Below are 12,931 nucleotides of genomic sequence, written 5' to 3' on the forward strand. Positions count from 1 at the left end.
TTTAAGGCATGCAGCATCAAGCAAGGGCACTCGCTTTCGGGTCCATCCAACAGCTTTTATTTATATAACTATCAACTCCAACAGGCCCCAGCTATAGCTCACAGCAACATCGGGCGAAAACGCACGGTCGCTTTAGCCTCCTTGATGCCCTGTTTCAGCCAGGATTCAGCCAGGATCGGACGCATGCGTTTTCGCCGAACGTGCGTTCGATCCTGGCTGAATCCTGGCTGAAACAGGGAATAAAGGAGGCTAAAGCGACCGTGCGTTTTTGTCCTAAGACCGATTATGCATGCTCACTTTACCCTTCTTTATTCCCTGTTTCAGCCAGGATTCAGCCAGGATCGGACGCATGCGTTTTCGCCGAACGTGCGTTCGATCCTGGCTGAATCCTGGCTGAAACAGGGAATCAAGGAGGCTAAAGCAACCATGCGTTTTCGCCCAATGTTTTAATTGTTGAATATATTGCAAGCCACCCCGAGCCCAACTTATAGCTGGGGAGGGATGGGATATATAGACTTGGTTTCCTAATTATAGAATTATAGTCTTGGGGCGAAAAAGCAGGGTCGCTTTAGCCTCCTTGATTCCCTGTTTCAGCCAGGATTCAGCCAGGATCGGACGCATGCGTTTTCGCCGAACGTGCGTTCGATCCCGGCTAAATCATGGCTGAAACAGGGAATAAAGGAGGCTAAAGCGACCCTGCGTTTTTGCCCATCAATTAACTAGAATGGTAACAAGAACTCCGCCCTCTGGGACCTAATTAACTCCAATAGATAATGGGGGAGGAGCGGACTATACCATTATATACATATATCACAGTAAATAATACCACAGAGGGACCTGGCAACTCTAACGGGCAACCCCGCACTTCCCATGCCCAGTCCACTGACCGGTGGAAGAAAATTACAGTTGAAAATTACATCACGCCGCTCTAGGAATCACCATACAGTTTTACCATAGAGATGCCAGTGATTCCGCGAGCCGCATGATGTCACTTCCAGGTTTCCCTGGAAGTGATGTCACGCTGTTGTGATGACGTTTCCCCTGTGTCCCCCTCTCTTCTCCTCTTAATGGGTTGCCAGCCTCCGAACGGGGCCTAGAGATCTCCCAGAATTACAAACGATCCCCAGACTACAGAGATCACTTCCCCTGAGGAAAAGGCCTGCTTTGGAGGGTGCACTTTAGGCATTATACCCACTAAGGTGCCTCCCTCATAGAATCATAGAGTTGGAAGGGACCACCAGGGTCATCTAGTCCAACCCCCTGCACAATGCAGGAAATTCACAACTACCTACCCCCCCCACATCCCCAGTGACCCCTACTCCATGCCCAGAAGATGACCAAGATGCTCTCCCTCTCACGATCTGCCTAAGGTCACAGAATCAGCATGGCTGACAGATGGCCATCTAGCCTCTTCTTAGAAACCTCCAGGGAAGGAGCGCTTACCACCTCCTGAGGAAGCCTGTTCCACTGAGGAACCGCCCTAACTGTTAGGAAATTCTTCCTAATGTCTAGTTGGACATAAGATCCCATCCTCCCCAGGCTAGCTCCGTCCCCCAAACTCCAGGAATTTCCTAACCCGGAGTTGGCAGCCCTACCCCCTATTAGATATTATTATAGACTACAAAATCTGCATTTCTCACTTGCTTCTGCTCTGCTCTGCTGCCACCTAATGGTTGATTTGTGTTTTAACTGCAGGGAGGCTCTGAGAGAAATTGTAGTCCTATGTCCACGAGGGTTGCCAACCTCCAGGTGGTGATGATGCAAATAAATAACCTCCAGGTGGTGGCTGGAGATCTCCCACTATTACAACTGATCTCCAGGCATCAGAGATCAGTTCCCCTGGAGAAAATGGCCACTTTGGCAATTGGGCTCTATGGCACTGAAGTCCCTCCCGTCCCCAAGCCCCACCCTCCTCAGGCTCCACCTCCAAAATCTCCAGGTATTTCTCAACCCGGAGCTGGAAACCCTCTGTGGTCTACCTCTTCTATTTTTTCATCTAGTTCACATTGGAGATTCTAATATCTTTACTACATTTATAGTAGTTTCATGCATATTTCTCATCAGTGGAGATCTACTCACCATCATAATGACAAGCTGAAGAAGGAACGAAACGCCAACTATCTGGAATACCCATCCTTATTGGATCCCACCCTGCCGGATCCCGCAGGGATCTTTCCCTGCTAGTTTTCAACCTCGGATGGTGTTTTTTGTTCCATGGTGTTAAATCATTGCTGGACGGTGGATCTATGAACTTTTCATTGAACTTCACAATGATTTCTGTCTTTGTGGTGTTTAAATTGACACACTGACTTGGGGTTATGGATGTTGCCTTATGTTTAGGATTGTATGTTATAGGATTTGTGGTGTTATATATTATGTTTGTACGTATATAGTTTTGTTCTTTGCATTACAGTATATTAGTACGTTTGTATATTGAGCCTCCGTGCTGCTTCTTTGTATTTAGCTCTGCATTTGCAGCACTGGAATAATTTTGTTTTTTGTTACTTACCACCTGGAGGTTGGCAATCCTGGGTACCACTCATCTCAGCAACAACCAGAGACCCTGTTCTCATTATTACCATTACTGGCTGCATCCAAGCTGAGCCCCAGGAACGCCAGCAGTGCCGCAGACACAGCTTGGCTGGGATCCAGGCAGCGGTGCCGAGAACAGGCAGAGGTTTCCACTTAACCTGCTCAACCATAGAATGCATGCCGGAGGTCACGGATCCGTGCCGCACTTCCTCTAGCTTGGCCCTGAGGCATGGAGTCCAAACTGATAAGCTGACAAGACAAAGTCCTACAGACATTCCTTATCTGCCCCTGGAGGCTGGTTCTGCTCCGAAACTCTCATCAAGCGGATGGCATTTTGCGTTGAACTTTTGCCTCCTGACTCCCTTCTTTGCAACAGCTCTCTGACTGGGATATAAGGGCTCAGGGATCTCCACTCCAGCTTGTATCTGATGAAGGGAGCTTTGAGTCTTGACAGCTCCTACCCTGGAAATTTTGTTGGTTTGAAGAAGAAGAGTTGGTTTTTATATGCCGACTTTTTCTACCACCTAAAGCAGAATCAAACCGGATTACAATCTCCTTCCCTTCCCCTCCCCACAACAGACACCCTGAGAGGTAGGTGGGGCTGAGAGAGCGTGACTGGCCCAAGGTCACCCAGCTGGCTTCATGCATAGGATTGGGGAAACAAATCCAGTTCACCAGATTAGCCTCCGCCGCTCATGTGGAGGAGCGGGGAATCAAACCCGGTTCTCCAGATCAGACTCCACCACTCCAAACCACCACACCACGCTGGCTCTCGGGGTGCTACTGGATTCGAATCTTGCCCAGACAATTCTTTCTGCTCCTTCTCATAGAACAACACTTTTTATAATCACTTAGGACAATTATCTTTACCCCTTTGCGGTAGTCACTCCTGCTAGGGCATGAGCTCCTAATGAGATGATGATGTGATGATGATTTTGCTAGTTTTTGGAATTACTTACTGCAAAGAGAGCTAGGATGGCATGCCTCAAGGAGAAATCATGTCTTGTGCCTTTAATAGGAACTTAATGGGATTTTTAAAAACAAGTGATGTTATTTAAAGAACCAGCGTGGTGTAGCGGTTAAGAGTGTTCGACTGGATCTGGGAGACCCCGGTTCAAATCCTCACTCGTGCCATGGAAGCTCACTGAGTGACCTTGGGCCAGTCACACTTTCAGCCAAACCAACCTCACAGGGTTGTTGTGAGGATGAACTGGAGGAGAGGGAAATGACGTAAGTCGCTTTGGGTTCCCAATGGGGGAGAAAGGCAGGGTATAAATGAATAAAATAAATAAATACATTTACCTTCTGACCGTAAAAAGCTGCAGCTGCCTCATTCAACGCATTAAGCCTCATTGTCCTGTGGAATTCATTGCCACAAGATGCTGTGGTGATGGGCAAGAACTGACATGGCTTTCTAAAAGATTAGGCAGACGCTCAGAGGACAGGTCTAACCAACTGCTCATAGCCACAATAGATCAATGAAACCTTGGTCACCACACCTAAAAAGTTTATTGCAGAGCTTGAGAAGGTGCAGAAAAGAGCAACCAAAATGATCAGGGGACTAGAGCAACTGCCCTACGAGGAGCGGTTGAAACACTTAGGGCTGTTCAGCTTGGAAAGAAGACATGATAGAGGTCTATAAAATTATGCATGGTATGGAGAGAAGTTTTTCTCCCTCCCTCATAATTCCAGAACGCGGGGTCATCTGCTGAAGCGCATCAGGGTATAATGCCCCGCAATCCACCATCTGCAGCAGACATTCCCCCCCAGGGGAACTGATCTCTGTAGTCTGGAGAACAATTGTAATATTGTAATCTCCAGGCCCCACCTGGAGGCTGGCAACACTAATTTGAAACCTTGGAGAAAGCTGCGATCAGCTTTGCTGGGGAGGTACAGCAAAGGTCTTCTCCCCACAGAGCCAGCGTGGTGTAGTGGTTGAGAGCAGTGGTTAGGAGCGGTGGAGTCTGACCTGGAGTACCAGGTCTGATTCCCCCACTCCTCCACATGAGCGGCGGAGGCTAATCTGGTGACCTGGATTTGTTTCCCCACTCCTCCACATGAAGCCAGCTGGGTGACCTTGGGCTAGTCACAGTTCTCTCTGAACTCTCTCAGCCCCATCTACCTCACAAGGTGTCTGTTGTGGGGAGAGGAAGGGAAGGAGATTGTAAGGCGGTTTGATTCTTCCTTAAGGGGCATATAAAAACCAACTCTTCTTCCTCTTGTGACGTCTGGCTTGTCTTACAGGTTGAGCATAAATCTGGGTCAAGGGCAACCCAAGGAGGTGTGGCAACTAACCTGTCTCATGGAAGTCTGACGCTAGCAGACAAACAGGCCTGCATTCAAGGCACGCAACATTTTCAGAGGCGCATTAACTCATCCGGTCAATGACTCGCACTGCAACGTTGATTGCTTCCTTCCTCTTCCGTTGCTTACATGCCTCGGCTCCTTCTTACCTGGAATGGCCCCAGCTCAGAATCAGAAGCACCCAGGAATTCTGGTCTGACCCCACGGGTGGGGCTGGTGGCTCAGTGGTAGAGCATCTGCTCGGCATGCAGTGGGTCCCAGGTTCAATCTCCGGCATCTCCAGCTTAAAAGGGCCAGGCAGTAGGTGATGGGGAAGACCTCTGGCTGAGATCCTGGAGAGCCATGGAGAGGGGCTGTGGCTCAGTGGTAGAGTATCTGGCTTGGAATGCAGAAGGTCCCAGGTTCAATCCCCGGCATCTCCAGAGGAAAGGACCAGGTAGGAGGTGATGTGAAAGACCTCTTCCTGAGACCGTGGAAAGCAGCTGCTAGTCTGAATAGACTAGGGTTGCCAACCCCCAGATGGTAGCTGGAGATCTCCTGGTATTACAACTGATCTCCAGTCAACAGGGATCAGTTCGCCTGGAGAAAATGGCCACATCAACGGTCTCATTCTGAGGGCTTCAATTCTACGCATGCTTACCAAGGAGTAAATCCCTTTGAATGCAGTGGGGTTTACTTTTGAGTAGCCATCACAGACCTGCTCCCTGGAGCTGCAGTTGCCTCCCCCCCCGACTCATTTGCACCCCCTCCCCACAGCTCTGGTGCCTTAGGCGATCATCTAGGTTTGCCTAGAGGACAGGCCACCTCCGGCCCCGATCCATGTGTGTTCACTGGATCGCTGTGCACTGCCTGGTGATGGCGTGCTGAGCCTGAACGCCATCCCGATGTGACCAGCTCCTAGGAGACACATGAAATGAGAATGACCCACATTCAAAGGTCCTCTAATATGTACAGAGTTCAACTGATTCCTGGAAAGAACTCCACCCATTTTGGAATTGCCGTGCGCGATCCAGGACAATTGCTAAGGCAGCACGGGGAGGTGGAGAGCAGGTTGCCGAATCTGAACTCTCGTCTCCCAGCGGCGGAACGGCATTTGGCGTGCCTCGGCTGGCAAACAGGTGGGAGAGCATCTTGGTTGCGGAAACTGCAAAGTCCATCTTCCCAAACAAGCCCCCAAAGATATCCTGACATGGGTCTCATCAGCAAGGAAGCAACCCGGGGGGGGGGGATGTTGCGTGTTACTGAGATGTCAGAGAAATTCCCCCCCCCCCCTACGAATGCTCCCACCGGGTTGCCAGCTGCAACTGACAGCCATAGGGGATGGTGGAGGAACTTGGCGCATGTATGAGCCCAGGGCAAACAGGCCGAGACACACATTGGTTTTCCTGTAGTTCAATGAAAGCTCCCCCCACCCCTGTGACAGAATACTTTCCAGGCAAAGCCTGTACATTTGCACACACACACCCCGAGCTAGAGAAAGACTTAGGAAGATTAGGATAAGGGTAAACAGTCCTTTATCATCAGAAATGTGTCTTGGATCCATATTACAAGAATAAAATACTGCCAGAGAAATCGAACACAAGTCTCTGTTATAAATTATTAGGTGGAAAACAGACAGACAGACAGACCATCTTGCCTGTTCTCTGCAGAGACTAATGATTGAACCACAAAATGCCCATGTAGAAAGCGGAACCAACCAAACACACACAGAGGAATAGGGTTGCCAGGTCCCTCTTTGCCACCGGCGGGACGTTTTGGGGGCCGAGTTTGGGAAGTGGTAAAGCAGTTCCTGGTAGGGTTGCCAGCTCCAGGTTGGGAAATACCTGGAGGTTTTGGGGGGTGGATCCTGGGGAGGGCAGGGTTTGGTGTTGGGAGAGATCTCAGTTTGGTTATAATGCCATGGTGTCCACCCTCCGAAGCAGCCATTTTCTCCAAGGGAACTGACCTTGGTCATCTGGAGATCAACTGTAATAGCAGGAGATCTCCAGGAGCCGCCTGGAGGTTGGCAACCTGGACTGTACCGCTTTTGGGATTTCAGGGATGGAATGCGCCTCCGAATTGTTATTTGCACACAGAAAAGTAGACGCCAAAAACAACGGTTCTAGCCCAGCCTTCGCTTGGACATCCTAGTTTTTTAATGTATGGGGATTTTTCTTCTAAGGAGGGGCATTCCCAAGATACATGACCCCCCTCCCTCACCTTCAGACTGAAGAGGGATGGTCCAGGAACAAGTTTACCACGTGATGCACAGTTTGTGTAGACAGTGGCCTGTCAGTATGTAACAGAAGGAGAAAGCAGTGTTGTGTGGTGGTGCACTATGTCCCTTCAAGTGAGTGATCATGTGCTTCAAGTGCTGCCCTACATTAAAAAAAAAACACTCCTTGCCAGTAGAAATCTAGCACAGCAGGAAAAACAGCAACGAACACAAATTAAAGTCCTTTTGAGCTGCTAGTTTTGCATTCGCTGGGAGACCAAGTGATCGAGACCAAGAACCACAATGTGCAGTTGGAAACGGTGCTAGCCATTCTACCACGTCAACATTCTACCACCTATAGGTTGCCGGGCAGTTCCCGCAGGAGGGTTGTGGGGGGAGCACAGCACTGTGGGAGATTTTAGTTTTTTTTAGAAAAATGCAGCTTCCTATACTTACCAGAAGATCACATGGGAAATGATAAAGGGTAGCTCGGAATCACTGGAAGCTCTATGGTAAAACCACAGAGTTTCCTGAGATTCCTGGAGCTACCCCAGAAGTTTAGGAATCATTGGAAACCCTAACACCATAGAATTTCTGGCAATTCCTAGAGCTACCCGTTGTCATTTCATGTATGAAAGCCTGGTAAGTACACAAGGCTGCTTTAAAAAAAATTATCCTGGCCTTGAGGGTGGAGGATCCCTGCCCCAACCAGGGATGGGGCAGCCCTACTACCACTCAATTTTCCTGCATGGTTAGACCAGACCTGGGTCTAAATTCAATACTCTACCCACTGTACACCATTGTCTCTCATTACACCAATATCCTTCTTTTCTCCAGTTTCTCAGTAACTGCCTACTGAAGGGTAACTTTCTACTGAGATTTATCCAGACTGCAGGGTTAGACCACATACTTCATAGAAAGTAGTTTCCTCCCCCCAAAAAATCCACTGAAAGGTGATGTACACACACATACACCCCTGTTGTACCATGGTGCAGGTTTGAAGAAAAGGCACTTTCCTCGTTTTGGGTGTTGCATACATAACCCCCTTCTGTGTAGTGCAGAACCTCTACCATTGTAGACAGGTAACACTTTGCAAGACCGCTGAGGTCAGAAATGTAACAGGCTAGGACACCAGACTTTTCGCTTTCATGGCGAGAGCGTTTTTGGCCCGCGTATGACAGTTGGGCGTGCTGTCCGAGTCCGTCTGGTTCCGCTCTTGCGCCGGCGTTTTGGGGCAGGCGAATTTCACAAACCTCTGCCCTGCGAGGAAGTACAAGATGGGATCCAGGCAGCTATTGGTGCTCGCCAGCGGCCGGGTGACCTTGTAAGCCAAATTGATGGCGTTGAGGGTCTCGCAGCTCAGGTCCCAGGTGCGGAAGTAGTAGTACAGGGTGCGTGTGACGTGGAAAGGCAAGAAGCAGACGATGAAGACCACCAGGACGATGATGATCATCTTGACCGACTTCTTCTTGGAGCTGGACATGCGGGTGGTGCCGCGGGTTGGCTGGAGCAGCTTGCGGGCCATGAGGCAGTAACAGACGATGATGACGAGGAAGGGGATGCAAAACATCAGGACGAGCATCACCGTGCTGTAGATGACAAACTGCCCGAAAAGTTCTTTCGCCGACGTGTCGTGGCAAGTGATGGCGCCGCAGCGGGAACTGGTGGTGACGAAGAAGAGCACCGGAGACTGGCAAGCGATGACGACCAGCCAGATGATACCCGACACCCAGCGGGCATAACGGACTTGGCCCCACTCCAGGGACTTCAGCGGGAGGCAGATCCCCATGAACCGGTGGGCGCTGATACATAGCAGGAAGAGGATGCTGCAGTAGAGGTTGGTGTAGAAGAGGAAGCGGACGATTTTGCACAGGCCCACGCTGAAGGGCCAATTGTCCCCTACGCCGTAGTAGTACACCAGAAGGGGCAGAGAGATCACGTAGAGGGTGTCGGACACCGCCAAGTTGAACATGTATGTTGTGGAGGCATTCCAGTTCTTGATCCGAAAGAGGAAGACGTAGAGCGCCAGCAGGTTGAGGCAGAGGCCCACCACGAAGACAATGCCGTAGGAGACCGGAAGGAGGATGTACTTGAATTCCTCGTCGAATTTGCACTTGTAAGGGTTGTCTTCACCGCTGCAGTCCGGGGACGAGGAGTTGGCGCTGGAATTCAAGGAGAGCAGGAACGTGGAGTTCTCCATCGCACTAGAGGAAAAGCAAAAAGGAAGCCACAAGTGATTATTACTGGCATTGTGGGATTCATTTTGCAATAGGTCCTGGGTGGACCCACACATTATCGGACATGGTGCCATTCTGCATCTTCCTTTATGGACAACAAAATTCAAGAGGTGGATGATTACGGCAGCAACACGCGGCTCTGGTCCTAGTAGGGCAGCCGAGCCCTCAGTGAGGATGGGGGATTCCTCCACCCCCAAGCCCTGCTGAAAGTGGCAGTGGGAGAAAAATCAAAAAGAAAAAATTAGGGGTGGAGTCTGGGGAGGACTGGGTTTGGGAAGGTTAGGGAGCTCAGCGTAGATGTGATACCGTAGAGTCCACCCTCCAAAGCAGCCAGGGTATAAATGAAATATCTAAGTAAATAAATGCCCATCAACATCTGGACATAGAAGGAAATTTGCATCTAAATGCAGATGCAAATTTGCATCTAAATGCAGAAATTACCTCCCATGGAAAGTAATGCTTTGTAGGACAACCTGCGCATTTGGATGGGCATCCTCTCATGCATGCGTGCAAGTCCTGATGTGGATATAGACTGGGAAATTCCTGGAAATTTGCAAGCTGCATCTGTGGAGGGGGAAATTTGGGGAGGAATTTCACCTAGAAGCTATGGTATCCCATAGAGTTGCCTTCTGACATTGGCATTTCCTCCAGGGGAACTGATCTCTGTTGTCTGGAGATCAATTCCAGAACTCGAGGTGGAGCCTTGAGGTTGGCTATCCTAGCTGGACATGGGAGATAGATTCTGCATATAGGTCTCCTTGCCAGGATTGGAGCATCTGAGGGTTTTTTAATGTAGAATTTGGAGAATACTCACATTGAAACTGGAATTGGTTGGCCACTGTGTGAGACAGGTTGGTGGACTAGATGGACCACTGTTCTGATCCAGCAGGGCTCTTTTTAGGTTCTTAAATTCTGCCCTGCACTAACCACGTCCAAAGCAAAGGCTCACCATTTTCACAACTTGTTATCTTGTCCTGCTACAGTAGTTTATTGCTTGCACTTTGCAGCGTACCCACACAACCCACAAACGGCTGACATCTCTCGGAGGACTGTGCAAGCAAGACATTCTTTAACTGCTCTCCATCCCTCCTTTTAAATGGCTTTTTCCGGGTACAGGGGGAAAGTTTGCATCTTAATGATTAACTCCCGGGAGGTGCAAGCCAGCTGTTGCGATGTGTGGGAAGATGAAATGCAAACAGGCGGGTTAGGTTGCATAAGTGGTGAGTTTTGCCCAAGCTCAGATTTCCCGCAGCAACCGCCTGCTTCTTCAGAGGGCAGAGTGGGATGCCTCGATATTCTCTGACCTTTCAAACTTCCCATGTCGGCTTACTCACTGCTTTGAACACCTCAGAGATTCTGTTCCTGCAGCTCACATCACATCTTTTGGGCCTTCAGCCTGGTTGGCTTTGCCTTGTTCTGCCCTCAGCTTAACCAGAGGGTCAACACACATGAAGCTGCCTTACATTGAACCAGACCCTTGGTCCCTCAAAGTCCATATTGTCTACCCAGACCAGCAACGGCTCTCCAGGGTCTCAGGCAGGGGTCTTTCACATCATCTACCTGCCTAGTCCCTTTAACTGGAGATGCTGGGGATTGAACCTGGGACCTTCTGCCTGCCAAGCAGAAGCTCTACCACTGAGCCATGGCCCCTCTCCGTGGCTCGCCAGGGTGACAGGCGGAGGTCTTTCACATCACCTCCTTGCCTAGTCCCTTTAACTGGAGATGCCGGGGATTGAACCTGGGACCTTCTGCATGCCAAGCAGATGCTCTACCACTGAGTCACGGCCCCTTCCCTATGGCAAAGGGTGAAAATGGCAAAGGCTGGAAGTAAACAAGGTTGCCAAGTATGGGCTGGAAACCTGAGGGGTGGGGAGATGGGGGTGGCGGGTGACATTGCTTCTGGAGAAAACCTGGGAGTTTTATCAGAAGTGATGGCAGTCTTCTCGAGGAACCGCTGGAAACTCTATGGTTTTACTGGCAGTGGGAACTCGGCTCTGAGCAGTGGCAGGAAATGCCCTCCAAAGCAGCCATTTCCTCCAGCGGAACTAGGGTTACCAACCTTCAGGTACTAGCTGGAGATCTCCTGCTGTTACAACTGATCTCCAGCTGATAGAGGTCAGTTCACCTGGAGAACATGGCCGCTTTGGCAATTGGACTCTATGGCATTGAAGTCCCTCCCCTCCACAAACCCCGCCCTCCCCAGGCTCCACCCCAAAAACCTCCCGTCAGTTGCGAAGAGGGACCTGGCAACACTAAGGGGACCTGATCTCTGTAGTCAGATCAGTTGTAATTCTGAAAGATCTCCAGGTCCCACCTGGAAGTTGGCAAGTGTACCTACTTATTGACATTCTGGTCTTAAAAGACTCTTCTAATCTGTTGCCTGAGTAAATTCCAGGCAGGTTTTCAATCCATCCAAAACTTTTCCTGTTCAATTTTATGTATTTTGTGTTTTTTTTTATTATATTGTTTCTATGTTTGTTTTTAAAATGGTTTGTTGTTATCCTTGTTTGTTTGGGTGGTGGTTTTCTGTTTGGAAAATTAATAAAAATTTAAAAAAGAAGAGTTTTAAAAAATTTCCCTAGTCTTATCAGATCATTAGACTCAATCTGATAGCTCTGGAATGCATGGGGTTGCCAGGTCCCTCTTCGCCACCGCTGGGAGGTTTTTGGGGCGCAGCCTGAAAGGGGCGGGGTTCAGGAAGGGGAGGGACTTCAATGCCATAGAGTCCAATTGCCAAAGCGGCCATTTTCTCCAGGGGAACTGATCTCAATCGGCTGGAGATCAGTTGTAATAGCAGGACATCTCCAGCTAGTACCTGGAGGTTGGCAACCTTAGGAATGCAACAGTGCCAGCCTAGGCACTACAGTTTTCTACCATCACCCCCTGGTCAACAGAAGAATCACTTCCCTATTTACAGTTGTCATCAGCTCCATTAAATTCACTGGTTTAGATATTCATCCCCAAGGGATTTAGAGCTGGTTAATCTGATTGAAAGAGAACTGTTCGATATGGGCCAGGAAGCCATTCGACAACAACAATTAAAACCTTTTGAGTCTGCTGCCCACGAAACCACAATACCTTTCAAGCCAACGTCAACAGCAGTGACACAAAACGCCCACACCTGTCCAACTTGTCAAATTGGCCCATGGTTTTGAGTCAATGAACCAGACACCTACACTCACAAAGCAGGAACAGCTATGGCTCATTGGCGGAGCATCTGCTTTGCAGATTTGTTTATTTAAAATGTTTTTATGCCATCTTTCTGCCCGATAAGGGTCCCCAAGGCATTGCACATAAAAACATTAGAACATTTTCCTAACAGTTAGAGCGGTTCCTCAGTGGAACAGGCTTCCTCGGGAGGTGGTGGGCTCTCCTTCCCTGGAGGTTTTGAAGCAGAGGCCAGATGGCCATCTGTCAGCAAGGCTGATTCTGTGACCTTAGGCAGATCATAAGAGGGAGGGAACCTTGGCCATCTTCTCGGCATGGAGTAGGGGTCACTGGGGTGTGGGGGAGGTAGTTGTGAATTTCCTGCATTGTGCAGGGGGTTAGACTAGATGACCCTGGCGGTCCCTTCCAACTCTATGATTCTATGAATTAAAAACAATATTTTAAAATTTAACATAATTCAATAGAAACATAAACAAACAATGCCAGAACCAGGGAG

At 49.3% G+C, this 12,931-nt stretch overlaps 1 protein-coding gene across 1 annotated transcript; it reads right to left on the minus strand.

Moving 5' to 3' along the window:
* Window positions 1–8,090: 8,090 nt before the first annotated feature.
* P2RY2 (purinergic receptor P2Y2) lies at window positions 8,091–9,230 on the minus strand. The gene has a single exon (XM_056858563.1). It carries the CDS (start codon window positions 9,228–9,230, stop codon window positions 8,154–8,156), a length of 1,077 nt encoding a protein of 358 aa, XP_056714541.1. The 3' UTR covers window positions 8,091–8,153.
* Window positions 9,231–12,931: the final 3,701 nt, after the last annotated feature.

This window comes from Euleptes europaea, chromosome 12 (assembly GCF_029931775.1).
Source record: "Euleptes europaea isolate rEulEur1 chromosome 12, rEulEur1.hap1, whole genome shotgun sequence".
Taxonomy (NCBI): Eukaryota; Metazoa; Chordata; class Lepidosauria; order Squamata; family Sphaerodactylidae; genus Euleptes; species Euleptes europaea.